Here is a 19,298-nt window from a genome sequence, read left to right on the forward strand (position 1 = left end):
ACAATCTTCAAATTTGCATGTGCAAATTTTACATATGTACCGATCTGCAAATATATTTAAACTCAATTCAGTTAATTGCTTATCTACTTGTATATGTGGAATTATGAAATACTTAATTGTTGTATAACTTGTAATGTTTACATGTACAAATTTGTGAGGGCAAGGTAATGTTATGCTAGCGGATATTAATGAAGCAGGTCTTTGACCTATAGACAGCCAAAGTTAGTTAAATCTGATAGGTAAACTATGAACTCATCTTTCAGGCTAAATGGAAAGAAGGAACTGTTAAATACCCTTTAATGTGGTGATAGCTGGAAACATTAGGAGGCTACTGCCCACTGTGTCACATGGTAAAGCCTGAGCAGAGATAAATTGTGTGATCTCAGGGCTTTCCCTGGATAGTTGCAAATACAGTGGCTATGGTATTATTTTTGCATGATAAACTTGTGTCAAAGAAGGACTGCAGACAGTGGGAGCACAGCCTCAAGAAGGAGCTGAGACACAATGTTCCTTAGGGCAGTGGACTAATTGGAAAGGCAGGTCTAAAAATTGTAAGGAAACTTGATAGCTGTTGTTTCTACTGTGTTTAGGGAAACAAGACTTTCTTTGCAATTCTGTTTATTTACCGAGAATGTATAGAAATGCCTGACCTACACCCTCAATTTATTCTTCTAACTAAAACAAAAATGGCAAGGCTCTGAAAACTGGCTAACTTCTTAGGCCAAAAGGGACAACAAAAATAAACCACTTTAAATGTGACCCATAACGATATTGACAAGTTATCTGATAAAATAATTGGAGGTTCTGAAAGCTCAAACAAACAGTAAGTCAATCATTCTCCTACATAGTACAATATGACTATTGTAGAGTAAACTGAGGCAGCCTATGGTATCTTGCTGAGAACTGACAAACTCAAATCTGAAAGTATCAGGCTAGGCCTCGGAAGCATACAGTTCAACAGTTACCATGACCCTGGTTCTCCTGGCAACTACATTCCAAAGGGGCCTCTCTCTCTCTGATAAGGCCTGGCTGGTACCAGCCAGGCTGCATGGTTTTCTCACTGTTTCTCATAATTTCAGATTAATAAGCTTGGATTCCAAAGATCGCGCCAAGGCAATACCACCCCCACAGGAGACGCATTATATTTCCGGCCAACAAAATGACCATCAACATGCCTTTGTTTATGTTGGCTTATTTAGCTTGTTAGGCGTAATTACCTGTATTAGCGATAACATGTTTAATTGGCAATGGGCAGAGATACTGTGTAACTTTTGTAGTCATTGTCTTATGTGCATATCTCATGTCCACTGCTAGACCTATCAAATCACTTCTCCTCCGTCCTTCTGCTACCTATATAATCTAATGTATGTTTTGGTTAAGTTAGTGCTCACCAGGTTAACCCCTGATGAGTACTCCACCAGCTGTGTGAACCAATAAATCCTCTGCTTGTTTTCACCTGCACCCAGTGTGTCTGGAATCATTCCCTACAACTATGCTATATAGCATTAGAATAATATAGGGGAAAAGAATTATATTTATACTTAGCACTCATGTAGTGCTTCATGTCTTCAAAAGCTGGCCAGACAAAAAGCAGAATTCCCCACAATTGCTACCTTTTCCAAAACATAGAGGTCCATCACAAAAGAAGCTACAGAAAGCCATTCACAAATTAGGCTTAATGATACACCTGCACCCAACCCATCATCTGGCAATATTAGTCATGCATATGTTCCTTCAAAGCAGATAATTTGTGCTCCCTGCTAGAATAACACTGTTGCCAGCCAGAATACACGAGTAGCAGTTCATGAGTGTATACTTTCTGTGGACATTTATGTGAGGATGATGAATTTGGATCAAAAACATTTAGACACACAGCTCAGTAAATCTGCTTTGTCTGAGGTTAGACTCAAACTCATAATGAGTCAAAGCAAAATGATAAATTAACAAAGCCAGTATCGCTCACTTCTTCATCATTTTCTTCTTGCTCCTCTTCTAATTCTACATCAGCTTCCCCTTCTGCCTGCAAATCTTCTGCTTCTTCATCTAGGTCTTCTGCAGATATTTCCCAGCCACAATATTTAAAAGGTTCTGAAAAAGCGACCATTTTTGCATTTCAATTATTCTAAAAGAGTATTCAGGTAATACTCACATTTTAATTTCTGTTCACTTTTGAAAGTATACCAAATATGCAAGGTCAAAACCAAATCGTGTCAGGTATGTTTTTCCATATTTTTTAATCTTGAAGGGAACATTACATATCTTCTACTCAGAGTACATATTGGGTTTTTTTACAAAATTAATGTCCCCTTGTTTGTACTATAAATAAAGATACACAATTTGGGGACATTTCTCAGAACAAGGATCAGTCAAATGGACTTGGTAATGCAAACGAAGAGCTCATTAGCATTTTCTCACGCTTCATTTGCATAATCTCTTCCAATCCGTTTTGCACAAGAGGTTTTTGTGCAAAAATAAGCAGTGTGGACGTGACCATTTTGCGCAAAAACCTTGTGTGCAAAATGGATTGGAAGAGATTATGCAAATGAAGCATGAGAAAATGTCAATGAGCACTTCATGTGCATTGCCTCTTTCACAAAAAAATCTAGTGTAGACATAGCTTCAGTGTAAAGAACCTCGGATGGACAAGGGTCCCCCTGCCAAAGCTCTGTGAAGTTAACTGGGGAGGACAGGACTCTTAATCAGCAGGGTGCATGTCCTCCAGGCATGAGCTGTAAGTCTGGTTCAACCTGTTCTAATGATAGAACTAGAACAGACTCCATAAGGAGTCTTTTTTATTATTCTAAATTTACTCTGGTGGATTCTGGAATTTCTTGTGGCTGGACTGTGCTTTGGGCCAAGAGCTGAAATCACTAAATTTGGCCCAGAGCCAAATCCTCCACAAGTCAGGAGAAGATGTGATGAGTGGGCAGCAGCATGATGAGCAGTCAGCAGAAAAACAGCAGCAAGGCATAATGAGTAGCCAGCAGGCCAGTGACAGAGAGGTGCAATGAGTGGCCAGCAGAGCAGCAGCAACAAGGTGAGATGAATGGGCAGGCAGCAGACAGAGTGAGCAGGTGGAGGTGAGTGACCAGTGGAGTAAGATGCCTCCTTATCTCCCTCACTCACTCAGGATGGAAGGTGAACTCAGCAGATGTACCTCTGAACTCTGGGTCTGTCACTGCGCAGCAACTGTGAATGGGCTGCAGAGAAGGGTTGGGCATGTGAATGGGACATTTACATTGCTGGACTTAAGAACCTGAGAGGAAAAGGACATTGTCCAACCTTACTTGGGGTGGGACTGATACTCATGGTTTTAGTTATGAACTCTACTGTTTTCCCAAATTAATGCCATGTTATTTCCCTCCCCTTTCATTAAAGGTTTCTTTTCTACACTCAGACATTGTGCTTGTGAGTGGGGAAGCATTACCTTTCAGAGGCACTCAGGGATGTTGTGTGAATTTCCCAGATTATTGGGGGGAGGGTTAGGGTTGGATGGATGGAAAGGAACTTCTAGATATTGAACCTGAACCTGGGTGCTGTTGGCACTACCTGGCAGAAGTGTTACACTGACAAATAAACAACACAAAAAGGATGGGAAAGGAATGTAAAAGAAAAATATTTAAGGAATTGTTATGTACATATTTTCATGATTTCATATATAAAACTGACTTCTTCTCATATGTCTTGGCGCTTAACCTGCCTGCTATTCAGAACTAAGCAAAACAACAGCCTCCCCCACCCCCGTTGTCACACTACAACTTCCTCTCTACACAGGTCAAATGTGGAATTTATGAACAGCGTTACTTACTTTCCATAACCGGAACAGTTTGATTAAGCAGTGTTTCTGGAGTTTGCCCATCAATCTCTAGAACAGCAATCTGAATTAAAGATGATTCACTGATTCCTGACTCCAGTACTTGCCAGTTGTGCATGAATAGTTTAATCTTCTCTTTAAGTGGCTCTATTTCTGGCACATCTGGGAAACCATCTTCTGGAAACTCAGGTAACATGATTACTGAACAAATCAAGTATAAAGATTTCACATTTTAAAAGTTCATACTTTATAAAATAATTTTAACTTCCCTTTAAACTATGTGGCAGTTTTGACACATGTTGTGTCTTCATATGATTAACTTTTCTAAGCACAAATATCTTTTATTGTTTAGAAGTACATTTTGCAATACCACATTCATTACATTGGGTTACTGTATACTGATACTTTTAAAAACAGACAAGGAGATAGAAAGAGATCAAATTAATTAAGTTTGCATGTGGTTATTTAATTACATAGCATACAAACTTGGGATAATGACATTTTCCATTACATTTTTTTTATTTTCACAAAACAAAACAAAACAAAACAAAACAAAACAAAACAAAACAAAACAAAACAAAAAAAATGTATATGTAATAGCACAATGCATTCATCTACAAGCAATTTTTGGCAGACCAAGGAAATAGTCATGCATCAAATAGAATATACCAGTGTTGGAAGGAAGGAAGAGTTACTCGCCTGTGCAGTAACATCTATTCTTCAAGATGTGTGTCCCCGTGGGTGCTCCACTACAGGTGTCAGGCTTGTCTTGGCACCACAGCTCGGAGAGTTTTCCTTAGCAGTAGCTCCCGCCAGACCGCACATGTGCAGATGCCACCTTGCGCTGTTCACGGCCTTTCTGTGAAGCGCGGTTTAGCCTGCCAGTTCCTCCTAGCTGGAACCATCTGAAAAACAAAGATAACAGTTCCGAAGCAGGGAGGAGGGCGGGTCGTGGAGCACCCATGGGGATATACATCTCGAAGAACAGACGTTACTGCACAGGTGAGTAACTCTTTCTTCTTCATCAAGTAGTGTCCCCTTGGGTGCTCCACTACAGGTGAATACGAAGCAGTCGTCCGATGTAAATGATGTGCTTCGGAATCAAGGTCTCTGCACCATGGATAGGACCGCCTGGGCCACCGCAGCATCAGTTATTAGCATGCTTGCGAGGGCATAATGCCTGGTAAAGGTCAAGGTGGAGGACCAGGTAGCTGCACGGCATATGTCTTGCAGTGGTACACCTTTCAGGAAAGTCGTGGAGGTTACAATCCCTCTAGTAGAATGTGCCCTTGGTCTATGAGGTAACGCTTTATTACACAAGGAATAACAGTGAGTGATGCAGGATATGATAAGGGTGGAAATGCGCTGTGCAGAAAGTTGCTGGCCCTTAGAACGGTCCGCCACGGGTAATAGAAGATGCTGCGACTTTCGAAAGGGGCACGTTCTTTCCAGATAAAAAGCAACTGCTCTTCTGACATCTAGCGTATGTAAGCACATCTTCTCCGCGTTGGAGTACGGTTTCGGGTAAAAGGTAGGTAAGGTTATAGGTTCATTTTTGTGAAATGTAGAGTTGACCTTTTGCAGAAAGGCAGGGTGAATGCACAGTGTTGCCCCCCGCTCAGTGAATAATGTATATGGGGGATCAGCAGTGTGCTTCCAGTTCACTCACGCGCCATGTGGAGGTGATGGCAAGAAAGAATGTCACTTTCATCATGAGTGTATGCAGATCACATGTCACAAGTGGTTCGAAGGGAGGATGAGTCAGCGTGTCCAGGACTAGACAGGTCCCACTGTTCCGGGGGAGGTTTGTGAAAGGGATACAGGTTTGCGATACCCTTTAGGAATCTTTTGGTCAGTGGGTGAGTGAAGATTGACCAACCATTGATGGGTGGACGAAAGGCAGAAATTGCTGCCAGATGGACCCTAAGTGAAGAGATTGCTAGTCCTCTGGTCTTCAATTGTAGAATATAGTCCAGTATCTGCTGTACCAATATCGCTAAAGGATCGACAGCCCTTACTTCACACCAGGACCGAAATCAATGCCATTTGTGAAGGTAGGTCTTTTGGGTGGTCTGGCGTCTATTATGTATGAGGATGTCTTTCACTGCCTGAGAGCAAGTCATTTCTGGGCCCTGGAGCCAGCTAGGAGCCAAGCCGTGAGGTGCAAATGGTCGATGTGAGAGTGAAGGAGCGACCCGTGCTGTTGTGACAGTAAATTGTGTAACTGTAGATGTCGTCATGGTTGTGACACTGACATCTGTATTAGCTGAGATAGCCAGATCTGTCGGGGCCAGAACAGTGCTATCATTATCACTGTCATCCCATCTGTAACTATTTTCTCCAGCATCTGTGGAATGAGTGGGATGGGGGGAAAGGTGTTGAGTAAGTCATGAGGTCCCCAGTCGATAAGGAAGGTATCCCCCAGGGAAGCTGTGTCTATGCCTGCTCTCGAACAATAGCGGTGGCACTTCTTGTTGACTCAAGTGGCAAAAAGGTCTATGGTGGGATACCCCCAATGCTCGAAGGGGTTGAGGACTACTTCGTCAAGCAATTCCCACTCGTGCTACAGGGGAAAGGCCCTGCTGAGGGCATCGGCAATAGTATTGTTCCTGCCAGAGAGGTAAGCAGCAGTGAGTGTGATTCCATGTCGGACAGCCCAATTCCATAAGCGGATGGATTCGGAGCAGAGGGATTGGGATCTGGCACCACCCTGCTGATTGATGTAGTAGACAGTGCAAATGTTGTCGGTGAGAATTTGCACTGTGATGCCTCGTATTATGTGCAGGAAGTGTTTGCAGGCATTGAACACAGCTTGCAACTCCAGAAAGTCTATGTGCAATAGGGACTCCTGAATCTTCCAAAGCCCCTGAGCACGATAGTGACACAGATGAGCTCCCCAACCAATTAGGGATGCATCTGTGGTGATTTGTGCAGCTGGTTTTGGGCTGTGAAAGGGGACGCCCAATAGGATATTCTTCAGGCTGAGTCACCACAGTAGGAATCTTTCACGTGTTTCGGGACAACCACAGAATTGCGTATGTTCTGGTTGCCCGGTGTGTATATGGTGAGTACCCAATGTTGAAGGCACCTCAGATGGAGTCTTACGTGGGGCACCACATAAGTGGTGGCCGCCAATGTCACCCAGCAGTTTCAGGCAGATAAGTATGGGCGTTTCGGGAGTAGCAAGTAAAGTGTTCCCGAGGTCTTGGATGGTATGGAACCTATCCAGGGGCAGATACACTGTAGTGGCTATGGAATCCAGCCTTGCCCCGATGAACTCAAGAGACTGGGAAGGCATCAGAGAAGACTTCAGGAGACTGATAATGAGCCCTAGGGCTTCGAACATGACCCTGACCGTGTCGACCGCTGCCATAGCTTCGTCTGCAGAAGGGGCCTTCAGCAGGCAGTCTTCGAAATAAGGAAAAATGGTGACACCGAGGCATCGGAGGCAGATGGCTACGACTGCTAGGGTTTTGGAAAATACTCTTGGTGCTGCCGAGAGGCTGAACGGTAGCACTCTGTACTGGTAATGCTCTTCGCCCAATGTGAAATAGAGGAACTTCCTGTGAGCCGGGGGCATGGTTATGTATAAATAAGCATGCTGCAGATCGAGGGACGCGAACCAATCCTCTTCACTCAGAGCTGGAATGATAGAGGCTAATGTGACCATCTTGAATTTTTTTTCAAAGGGAGCAGTTGAGTCTGCAGAGATCCAGGATAGGCCTCCACCCACCAGAATTCTTTTGGGTGAGGAAATGCTGGGAATAGAAGCCTTTCCCGCTGAATTGCTTCAGCACCGTCTCCAATGCCCCAATGGTAAGTAGACGTGAGACCTCTTGGTGCAAAGAGATTCATGAGAGGGGTCCCTGAAGAGGGACAGGGCTGGGGGGGAGGGAGAGGGCCAGGTAGCGAATGGGATGGTGAAACCGGATGTGATGATTTCTCTGACCCAATGGTCTGTGGTTACCGCGAACCAGCGGAGGTGGTACGGTCTCAGCCGGTGATGGAATAAAGTAGTTGTGTGGTGTGGAGCCTCTGTAAGGGGAACAGCATGCAGTCTCTCGATTGACACGTCAAACCTGCTGCCAAGGGTGCTGTTCGTTGGACGCTTTGCCTGGTTGTTGGCGGTGCCTCTGTTTACACAGTCTCTCCCTCGGCAGATCATATGGCCTGAAGCAGGGCGTGGCATATGAGAAAGGTCTCTGTATGGACAAAATCTCTTGTGCCTGTATGGTGGTGTATACATTCCAAGCATCCTCAGTGTTGTACGTGAGTCTTTGCCGGAATGGAAGACCTGATTGGTGTTCTGAGCGAACAGCAATTGACGGTCAAAAGGTAGGTCCTCTACTTGTGGTTGGAGGTCCTTCAGTACGGATGCCAGGTGGAGCCAGGAAGCACGCTGCATGACCATCGATGTCGTTGTGGTTCAAGAGGCAGTGTTGGCAATATCTAGGGCAATTTGCAGTGCTGTACAGGCTGCTGTGTAGGCCTCCTGCACTACTGCCTTCAAAATTTGCCCTTTAGTCTCAGGTAGAAATTCCAGGAGAGCAACCAGTTTAGTATAATTATCAAAATCGTGATTGGCGAGGAGAGCCATGTAGTTCGCCATCCTGAGGATTGCCGTGGCAGAGGAATAGACTTTTCTGCCCAACAAATCAAAGTGCTTCACCTCCTTATCAGTTGTCGCTGTCCTGCTCTGTGCCATCTTTGATCTTTGTTGAGCGGCATCCATAACGATGGAGTTGGGCTGGGGGTGCGTGAATAAGAATTCAGTATCCTTAGAAGCTACGACATATTTCTTATCAGCACATCTGTTCATCGGTGGTGCAGAGGCTGGAGTTTGCCAGATGTCATTGGCAATTTCCAAGATGCCACCGTCGAAGGGGAGTGCTAGCTTGGATTTCTGGGATGGTTGTAGATTTTTTAACAGATGGTACTGTTTCTGTGGCATGGCAATGGTGTGAAGTTCCTGTGATTGGGCTAACCTTTTGAACAGCTCTTGGAACTGTTTGTAATCATCTGCAGGGGAGGAGTCACCCTGAAATACTGCATTGCCGGTGAAGAGGACGACCGATCAGTGGAGGAGTCCATATGCTGTTGCTCGCTGTGAGAGGGTAGATTATCATCCCTTTCCTGCTGGCTCAAAGTAAAGGGTGTCAAAAGAGTCTGTACAGGAGGTGGGATGTCATGGGTCGGGCTGTGTGGAGACTTGGATTGCCTGGGTCTCAGTGATCTAGATTCAGAATATATCGCACTAAGCGAGCGTGGACGTTTACAATAGTAGTAAGTGTATTGTCAGCTGTGATGGTGATATGTTTGAGGGGAGTGCCTTGGAGAATAAGAACTTGCACTCCTGTAGTGGTGAGAATTTTGTGACATTGGTGACCTCGGTGATCTTGACTGCACTGTGTAATATGAAGGTTAACGAGAGCGGTGGGATCGGTAGTAACGATGAGATGAGCGTGATCGACATGGGGATCTCTGATAATGTCGTGGAGGTGAAACGTAGTGTTCATGTCTGTGACTTCCTGAGTGGTAGGAAGGTGGAGGAGAAGGCTCAGGAGAAAAAACAGCCACCTCAGGAGTCGGTGTTGGTAAGCATACGTGCCTAGACTTGCGCTGCACCATAGTAGGCATTGTAGAGGCATGTACAAGAGGTGGAGCCAAACCCGTAGGGCTAGTTGGAGCTGAGGCGAGGGATCTTGATTCCGACCTCTCCCGGTGCTGAGGTGGCGTTAGTGGAGCCGGCACGGGTGATGTTGCCACCGCCAAAGATGCTGGGATTGGTGTTGAGCACGTCGGCGCTGGGCGCAAATGATGTGGTGCCGGTGGTGCTGCGCACTTTGGCACTGAGACTGTTGCTGCCGAGGGGGTTGCTTTTGGGGCAGATTGAGGCTCTCTTAGTGCCGTCACCGGTGCCGATTCGGGTCATGGTGCCGTGCACGCCGTCAGTGTTGGGTCAGATGGAATCGCGGGGCTAGGCATGGATGTATTGCGGCCTTTGGGTGTCTTAGCTGTGGCATGCTTAGGCGGCAATCCCTACGTGCTGGGTGCATCTCCCTCACTGACGCTCCTGGCAGGGACAGGGGTCCTCTTGTTGTGGGACTTATGTGCCACAGGAGCCTCGTCCGTTGAGTGCTCTGTGGTGGGCGGCTGCAATGCCTTGTTGAAGAGCAGCATCTTTAGCCGCATCTACTTGTCCCACCTCGCGTGGGCGGTTAATTTAGAGCAGTGCGTGAACTTTTGGGGGATATAACCCTCCCCAAGGCACTTAATGCAGTGGGAGTGACTATCTGATGCTGGCATGGTGTCCCGGCATGACTCGCACTTTTTAAACTCGGGGGAACTGGGCATGATGGCACCACTACCAAGCGTAAGTCCTTGTTCCAATCTCTTTCTCCTTTTTTTTTGTTTTTGTTGAAAAGCAGCGAACTGTGCATAACTATATACAGAAGAAAACTTTTTTTTTTAACAAACTGGAACTAGAACTATTGAGAAGGGGCTAAACTGCAACAAACCCTCCCCCCCCCGAACTTTCTACTTAAAATTTTTCTGTCTCTCTTTCTCCTCAGAATGGAGGAGGAGCTCGTCTGGATTCCGTCTGCAGCTGTGGATGGTTACGAGGAACTGGCAGGCTGGACAGCGCTCCACAAAAAAGGTGCGAATGGCACAAGGCAGCATCTGCACATGCGTGGTCCGGTGGGGGCTACTGCTATGGAAAACTCTCCAAGCTGTGGCGCCGGGACGAGCCCGACACCTGCAGTGGAGCACCTATGGGGATACTACTCGACAAAGAACATATAATACAAAAAAGCTGGACTATATTTGATTGAAAGAGAAAACAGGAAAGATTTCATGTCTAACCTGGTTCAGGTTTAGTTTCCATCACCCCATTGGTATGGTCAGGTTGTACCTGAGGTACTACGTCTGTTTCAAGTGGAGGTTGGTCTCCTGATTCTATAAGCGCAAATACAATTAATTCAAGTACAACTACTGCTACTAACTTGCAATTGTCCCACACCTTCCAAGTCAGGATCTTAAAATGTTTTACAGATATTAATAAATCAAGCTTCTTAACACTCCTGTGAATAGAGGGGCCGAGGAAATGGATGGCATCTTGAAATACAACATAAAGATATTTCAAACCCCAAACCTTCATGATTAGAAGTCCAGAGTTGCAGAGAAAACAGTGAAATAAAGAAGCACCATAAGATAGGTACCAAGGCAGAGCCAGATTATCCATTAGGCACAGTAGGCACAGTGCCTAGGGCCTACAAAAAAATTAGAGCCTACGAAAAATTTAGGGCTTAAAAAACAATTAACAATTGACTCAAAAATAAGATAGGAAAACTGCTAAATCACACTTAATAATTTGCTCATTTTTATGGGAATACATGTGTAATGTTGAAGATTAATTAAATGCAGGTGTATTAAATCTTTAGTCAACAAACAACATATAGATATAATATACAATTAAATATTTACTTTACGACTCTTTTTATTAGCAAAATCTCAGATTACATCATCAAATGTTATTTTTTGTAAAAGCTCACGCTCAATTGAAAGTAGTACAAGGGGAGATAGTCACTTCTGTCCCCTGGTAGACCAAAGACTGTTCTTCATATGTTTTAACTTTGAAAAAGAGTGCTCCTCTTCACAGTTTGTTCCCAAGATGGCAAGATACCTTCTGAAAACAATGCTGACATTTGGAAAACTTGTCATCAACTTGTCTGCTAGTTGTGCACTGATCATTGCTGCCACAGATTTCTTCTCTGCGCACATACGTGAGAACAATAGAAAGTCATCTGTAAATACATGTTTGAGATATGATGGATAGATATTTACTAATGCCCTTGCCCTAGAGGCAACTTCAGCACTGGACATTGATCTATCCACAAACTGAACCTTTCATTCAATGTGGCATAAGTTGCTCATTGTCTGACCATTTCAACAATAAGTTTATCCATGATAGGATAGAAGCGGTATGCGTGAAATTTGTCCCTGGCACTCAAATCTGAGACATTATTATCTATACAAACATAACAACAAATTGCTTTCTCAGTTGTGTTGTATGGTCTCATTGTAGTCAGACGATGTGAGATCTTTTGCAGTTGCCTCCAACACATGAAATTTATTGTGGGTATCATGAAAGTGTGCTAAAAAAATCACATAAATTGATGACAGTGCACAACTCAATTCCAGACTACTGTAGAGCTTTATTCACAAGCTTAGTCTTTTGTAGTATGTCATTCCAAAGAACACACATCAAAGTTGTCTCGAAATGATCCAGCTTCTTAGTCAGTGACTTTGCCTCATGGACAACTGCTGGTGGCTGTTGATCACTTTCAGCTATGTCTATTAAAATCTGATGAATTTCAGACTAGTTCATATAAAGTGCTTTGGTGGCATCATTCCATACTGGCCATCTTTTTTCTGATATACTTTGTACAACACAGGTGTTTTGCTTCACGTTATTTACTAATTTAGATCATCTCTCTGGGGTGAAGCTGAAAAGAATGTAAAGAGAGACTGAAAAATCCCCAAAAACCTGACTGCTGCTGGACAACACTCAACAGCAGCTGATCCAATCAAATTCAGACTGTAAGAAGCACGTGGAACCCATTCAGCCAAACAGTTACTTCACAAAACCTAGCTTGAACCTCTGAATAAATGCCACTTATATTGCTGGTATCATCATACGACTGTGACCTTCAGCTTGCAATATCAACGCCGTGAAATTTGAGAATATCCTGAAAATGATTGAATAAGTATTTTCCATTATGCTGTTCAATGGACATGAACTGAGGAAAATGCTCAACCACATTTCCATCACTGAGTACATAATAAAACACCAATATAAGCTGATCAGTGTGACTAATACCAGGGGATGAATCAATAGTGATTCCATAACACTTTGCCTTCTTGATTTCAGACATTATCTGCACCATAACTTTGGATCCCAATATATACCGTATCTATAAATTCATCGCATATAGTTGAGAAAGGTAAGACACATTCCCTGGATCTTCCTGGATTGCCATGTCATTGCAAGTGTTCTGAGAGAAATGGATCAAATTCAGCTAGAAGGTCATTGCATCCAAGGTAGTCTCCATTGTTAGAGCAGCTGTGCACTTCAGTGTCCTCGCGAAAGACTAGTTCTCATTCAGCAAGAAATCTTATAAAGTCCTCTTTAGGACTTCAGTCCTGTATTTATATGATCTTTCCTTTATCTTCTCCAGTTCTGCGTCAATTCTGGTAGACTTTAGATGCTGGAGCATCACTGACAGTGTGCCCAGATGATCCTTCCACGGCTCATGAGAAGTAATTCTAGTGACTGCATTTTCCATTCATCAAAACCTGTTATAAATTGATTAGCGTAGCCACTGACAAGAAAAGTTTGCATATGTAGCAATACACTTTACAAGTTGAGGGAGAATAAATAAGCCATTATCTTTGGACAGTTTCCCCATTTGCCAGTCACCAGAAAAAATATTATTTGTGTGCATATTTTTCTTTTTACCAAATTCTCTACCCTGCAATGAGAAATCAGAATCCAAATTCTGAGTAGGTGTATATTCTGCAAAATATGTTATGAAATATGAAATGATTTCCCACTCAGTTGAATCAGAACTATATTTTAATGTGATAAAATCTGTATTTTCTTTGGTGTCTTTGTTTCTGTTTTCATCACATCTCCTGCCAGTGTTGTCATGGCCACTTCTGAAACAGTCTGACTGACCCTTGCTCATTCCTCACTTGATCTTGAAGGTTCAACAACACTTTCAGTGACATCTGCTTCAACATGTTCTGCAGCTTTGTTTTCCAAGTGTGATGTTGATGGCTCAATGGGAAAGCTTGCACTTTTACTCTTCTTATCTCATGAAATTCAGCAGAGAATCCCTCATCTTTTTTAACCAAAGCACTGAAGCACAGCATCAAAGAACCAAAAGCTGAAGCAAGGCGCTAAGAAAAAATCCTAAAGTATCTAACCCACTAATTCTCAAAAAGATTGTGTGATATCTTTTGAGAACTGTTATTGCTTATGACTTACAGCTGATTTTTGAAAGTAGCCTTTGATTGGAATGCCTCAGTTTTGGGTGCCCAAAAATCTAGGGCCTGATTTTCAGGTATGTTGTGCATCCCCACTCCTGTTAAAATAAATGGGAGCTCTCGGTGCTCAACACCTTTGAAATAACATTCTATTTGTCCAGAAAATTGGAACCTAATTGACATAAACAAGGTCATAAATTAAGTCTGTGGCAAAGCTAGAATACAAAATGCATCTCTTCTCAATTCCAAGTCCCAATCATGTGCTTCAATCACTAAACCATACTTCCTCTAACAGAAAGGAACTAATCTTTCCAATTTTTCATTACCATAAATGTATTGGACTCCTATTGAAATTATTAGTAATTATTATTATTATCAGGGCTCGACAATCTATGTAATCTACTCGCCTGTGGCGCGAGTAGATTACATCCCGGAAGAGCTGGGCTGGGCGATCTGCACATGCGCAGAATGATCTGTGCATGCGCAGAATGCCGGAGAGCGCAGCTGGCGAGCGGGGCTCGCCGCGGCTCATCGAGCCCTGATTATGATTATTTATCAAAGGTATTACCACGACACTAATTTAACCTACAAATTCCCCCAAGATTTAATCACAGGTATTTTTAGTATAAGGCTGTGAATTTTTGTTTACTGCCTGTGACCTGTCCCTAACTCCTACAAAAAAAAAATCTAAATCATAGCTTATAACAAATTTCCTACTCCAAAGAGTAACAGAACATTTATAAGCATTTGATTAAGATGTGTATAGGCTAAACCAGGGGTGCTTTGTATAATACGGATTGGTCAGGTCAATATTAACAACTAGCCAATTAGCCTGCCATAGGATGGGATTTTCAGGTCTCTCCTACACATCGGTCTTCTCTCCTGAGCCTCCAGGATCTCTCTCTTTCTCTCTTCTCCTCTTACTGCCTTCCCCCTCCCCCCCCGCTCTCCTCCTCCTCCTGCCTCTCACTCTCTTTCTCTTTTCCTCCCCCTCCTGCCTCTCACTCGGGAAACCGCAGAGCCAAACAGTCGCTTGCGCCACTTGCTCCCACGCGGCAGCCCAGTTGAGCGGCACAGAATTTAGCCAAGCGCCCCGGCAGGAGGCGAAGGGTGGTGGAGCGGTGACGTACACGGCCATTCTTATGTTCTTATTGGTTTCAATTACAACACAGAATGCAAAGTATAAAATACTCACTTTACATTTGCACTATAAAACAAAAGAAATAGTATTTTTCAATTCATCTTATACAAATACTGTAGTGCAATCTTTTTATCATGGAAGTTGAACTTAAAATATAGAATTATATACAAATAAATAACTATATTAAAAATAAAATAATGTAAAATTTTACAGCCTATAATTCACTCAGCTCTACTTCTTGGTCAGCCAATCACTCTGACAAACAAGTTTGTTTACACTGTAGGAGAAAATGTTGCCTGTTTCTTGTTTACAATGTCACCTAAACATGAGAACAGGCATTCACATGGCACTATATTAGCCGGCACTGCAAAATACACGTGCCAGATGTGCTAAAGACTCATATGTTATTCCAGAAGACATGTGTCCATGCTGATGACTGGTTCTGCTTTATAACCATGCAAGCCAGGGTAGACCAATGCATGCTCATTTTCATAATCTGAGTCAGGTGCCACCAACAGAAGGCTGATTTTCTTTTTTCGTGGTTCAGGTTTTGTAGTTTCCAAATTAGAGTGTTGATTTTTTAAGATTTCTCGTCCCTCTCAGATTTTGGAAGGTATTTAGATTCTTAGACCTTGGGATGAATGCTGTGGCTATTTTTAGAAATCTCACATTGGTACCTCCTTTGCATTTTGTCAAGTCTTTTGTGAATGTGTTCTTAAAATGAACAACTAGACCTGCCAAAAGATGGAGGGTAAAGGGAGCAATTACCCTGGTCCTGGCAATTCAAAGGGATCTGAGGGCCTGCCGCTGCTGCTCTTTAAGTGACTGCCAGAGTGCTGTGCCAAAGCAGCAGGTTGCGCTCTTTGGGCAGCGCTTAGGGTTGGCTGCCTTTGGCTCTGCCCTTTCTGGGAGCGCGGAACCGCCCTACCCCACATTGTCCAGTGGCCCACAGAGGCTGTTGGCTCTGCTGTGAACAATATGTGCTGGGTCATCATCTGAGACTGTTGTAACATGATATGGGGGTGAAACAGAACTGGAGACATAAAATTTTCCCCTAAGAAGTTCAGTAACAGATTTAATTAACACATTTTTTTAAACAAGCATCAGCAGGAAAGCATGAAGGGGAATTTGAATGTTTAGCTTATCTGGCACATAAATACCTTATAATGCTGGCTACAAAGTGCCATGTGAACATTTGGTCTCACTTTCAGGTGATGCAAATAAGAAGCAGCAGCAGTATCTCCCATACATATAAATAAACTTGTTTACCTTAGCAATTGGCTGAACAAGTAGGACTGAATAGGCTTGTAGACGCTAAAATGTCACATTATTTTGTTTTGGAATGCAGTTATGTAACAAAAAAGTTTATAATTATATTGTATTTTTACAATAGAGAGACTAGACTACAGTACTCATATGAGTGAATAGAAAAGTTCTATTTTTGTTTATAATTTTACAGTGCAAATATTTCTAATAAAATAAATATTATAAAGTGAGCACTGTACACTTATTCTGTGTTGCAACCAAAACCAAAATATCCAAAAATACTTCATAAATTTTGATTATATAGTTTAAAAGCTCAAGTAATCTTGATTAATTTTTAATAGTGATTAATTTTTAAGTTAACCGCATGAGTTAACTGCAATTAATCAACTCCTCTAGTTTTTATACAATTCTTTTTACTCCTCTCAACTTTATGAGATACTTGCAAAGCAATATAAGACTTGCTCTACTGCTCAAACTAAACTAATCTGAATGTGGCAAAATTAATTTAAAAAGTTATCTATAGCATTTGTACTTGCAAAAAGGTATACTGCAGATAACTTAGAAGACTGAAACATATCACAGCTTAATATGTTTTTGTTTCTTCATGCTCTCTAGTCCCCTTCTCATTTTTGTTTCAAGACTGTTATAAAGAGATGTTTTTAAATGGATACAAATCACAGTTTCCAGGAAGGGAATTTTGAACTTTACTGAGATGGACAGTATCCCTTTAATTACATTTTTAAAATGTTTCGGTACTACATGTTGTACATCCAAAAACATCCATGGTCCTGCTGGATCCCGGATGTTCCTGGACCTGAATGCCAGATGAGCAGGGCATCATGGTCGTCAGCCTCGCTGGGGGCAGCGCAGATTGGGGCTGGAGCCCTGCACCAGCCTCCAGCAGCTCCTGGGAGAGCAGGGCTGAAGTTGGAGCCTCGCAGCAGCATGGAGCCTGAGACCCCATGGCAACCCCCAGGTACACCAGCCTGGGGCTGCATGGGGCTGAGGTCAGACACCCAGCCCTGCAGCTACCCTTGGCTGTGCGAGGCCAGAGCTCCAGACCCACAGCTGCTCCCAGGAGCCTGTGCCTTCCAGGGAGCTGGCAGCAGCTGGGTAAGCAGCCCAGCCAGGTTGGGGGTGAGGCAGGATGCGTGCTGGTGATGGGTGATGGGTGATGGGCGATGGGCTTAGGGGCTGGTGGCAGGAGACCTTCCCTGGTCTGGCAAATTCTCTTGTTCAGGACCAGTCAGGTACCCAGAGTGCTGGACCAGGGAGGTCCAACCTGTACTTGACCCATGGTCTTCCGTTATTACCTTGCATTCTTGAGGAACAAAACAGGGTGCAAGAAACGAAAATTCATGACCCAACCACATGCATTTTTGCTGCCAGGCTAATCACAATATTATCTAAAATAGTGTACATTACAACAGAACACATAAAGAAAAAATGATAAAAGAACATATAGTTCTTTATGCTATAACAAGGAAAAGACTACATATAATACAAATCTTACCTTTCAGTTTAGGTTCCTCTTTGGAAACACCAGAATCAATGGATTGCATCTGAACAGTTGGTTCTATTTCAAGTGGAAAGTGCTCTTCTATGTCCTCATATTCTGTGGGCACAAATATAATAAGTTATGATAAGAGGAAGCCACGTACCAAATTTGGTAGCCCTAGCTCTTACCCATTAGGGGGAGTTCTTGAACAAATGGACTCACAGATGGACGGACAGAAAAACAGATAGACAGGCGCACATTTCTAAAATACGGATGAGATATAATACAATATATTCACTTTAAAAAGTCACAAAATCAAAACACAATATCAACTACACCAAACAAAACAATATTGAAATACAAACTAAAGAGACAATAGAGAAGAAAAACAATGAATTTATGGAATTCTACTACAACATGGTGCTCAGAAGCACGAACTCCTAAAACTAAACACAGCTCCTTATCTGAATGCCATTTCTGACAGCTTCTTCTGTCCCCTGTGTCCTAGAAAGAAGCCTTTCTGATCCTTCAAATTGAGGTAATTATCTTACAGGTATATCTTTCTTGGGTATAGGTGTCACCCACAAAATAAAAAACCAATGCAGAAAAAAGCTATTAGGAAAGGTAGGTGAGGCTGCTCAGAAAAGGACAGAGGAGTATATTTGATTCTATGTATGTTTATATAAAAACACATTTTATTTTTATAACCTTTATGCATTTAATCTGAAGAATAAAACTTTTAAAAAGATCATATGGTAAAGTTTTATTTTTGTTACTGCATCAGCCTAGAGCCTATTTCCACACTCCAAACTCCTTAGTCCCAGTCCAGAGACTCTACTCATGCCCTGAACTAGGGCTGTGAATGATTAACTGGTAAGCTTCACTCTTACTGGGTGATACTTACTGGTTATGGTTAGCAGGTCAGGGGTGGAGCAGACCACTTGCCACTGTGGGGGGAGGGCTGCTCCAGCCCGGCACAGTATGCCATGGCCAGGGGAGCTCCAGCCTGGTTCCAGTGAGCAGTCCCCACTGTGCTAGGAATGCCACTTCAGACCTACTATGGCAGGTGGGGGTGCTGATGTAGCCAAGTTGGGCTAGAGTGACCCCCCCATAGCCCTGTTTAAGCAGTTAAGTGGTTAAACATAATGTTTAACTAGTTAACTGATTAAACAGGATTTTACATTCCCTCTCTGAACCCCTCATTTCCAGTCTCCTCCCATCCCCCAGAGCCTAGGAGAAGACATAAGAACGGTCATACTGGGTCAGACCATCTAGCCCAGTATCCTATCTGCCGACAGTGGCCTATAGCAGATGCTCCAGAGGGAGGGATCACAAGAGGTAATCCTCACATGATCCCTCCTTTGTCACCTACCTTCAGAGAAACAGAGATTAGGGATACTATTTCTACCTATCCTGGCTAATAGCCATGGATGGACCTAACCTCCACAAATCTATCTAGCTCTTTTTTGAACCCTGTTAAAGTTCTAGCCTTCACCACATCCTCTGGCAAGGAGTTCCACAGATTGACT

The 19,298-nt window shown here is 43.1% G+C and overlaps 1 protein-coding gene across 3 annotated transcripts in view; it reads right to left on the reverse strand.

The window, feature by feature from the left end:
* The window catches only part of AK9 (adenylate kinase 9), a 175,308-nt gene that overhangs the window by 72,078 nt on the left and 83,932 nt on the right, over positions 1-19,298 (reverse strand). For all 3 annotated transcript variants that reach the window (XM_075923971.2, XM_014573695.4, XM_025184734.3), the window contains exons 21-24: positions 17,785-17,886; positions 10,679-10,771; positions 3,809-4,015; positions 1,964-2,088 (exon numbers count right to left, since the gene is read on the reverse strand). In XM_075923971.2, the coding sequence (XP_075780086.2) occupies positions 1,964-2,088; positions 3,809-4,015; positions 10,679-10,771; positions 17,785-17,886 (527 nt within the window). The remainder of the gene's footprint in view (positions 1-1,963; positions 2,089-3,808; positions 4,016-10,678; positions 10,772-17,784; positions 17,887-19,298) is intronic.

The sequence above is a fragment of the Pelodiscus sinensis genome, chromosome 3 (genome assembly GCF_052426305.1).
Source record: "Pelodiscus sinensis isolate ZL-2025 chromosome 3, ASM5242630v1, whole genome shotgun sequence".
Taxonomy (NCBI): domain Eukaryota; kingdom Metazoa; phylum Chordata; order Testudines; family Trionychidae; genus Pelodiscus; species Pelodiscus sinensis.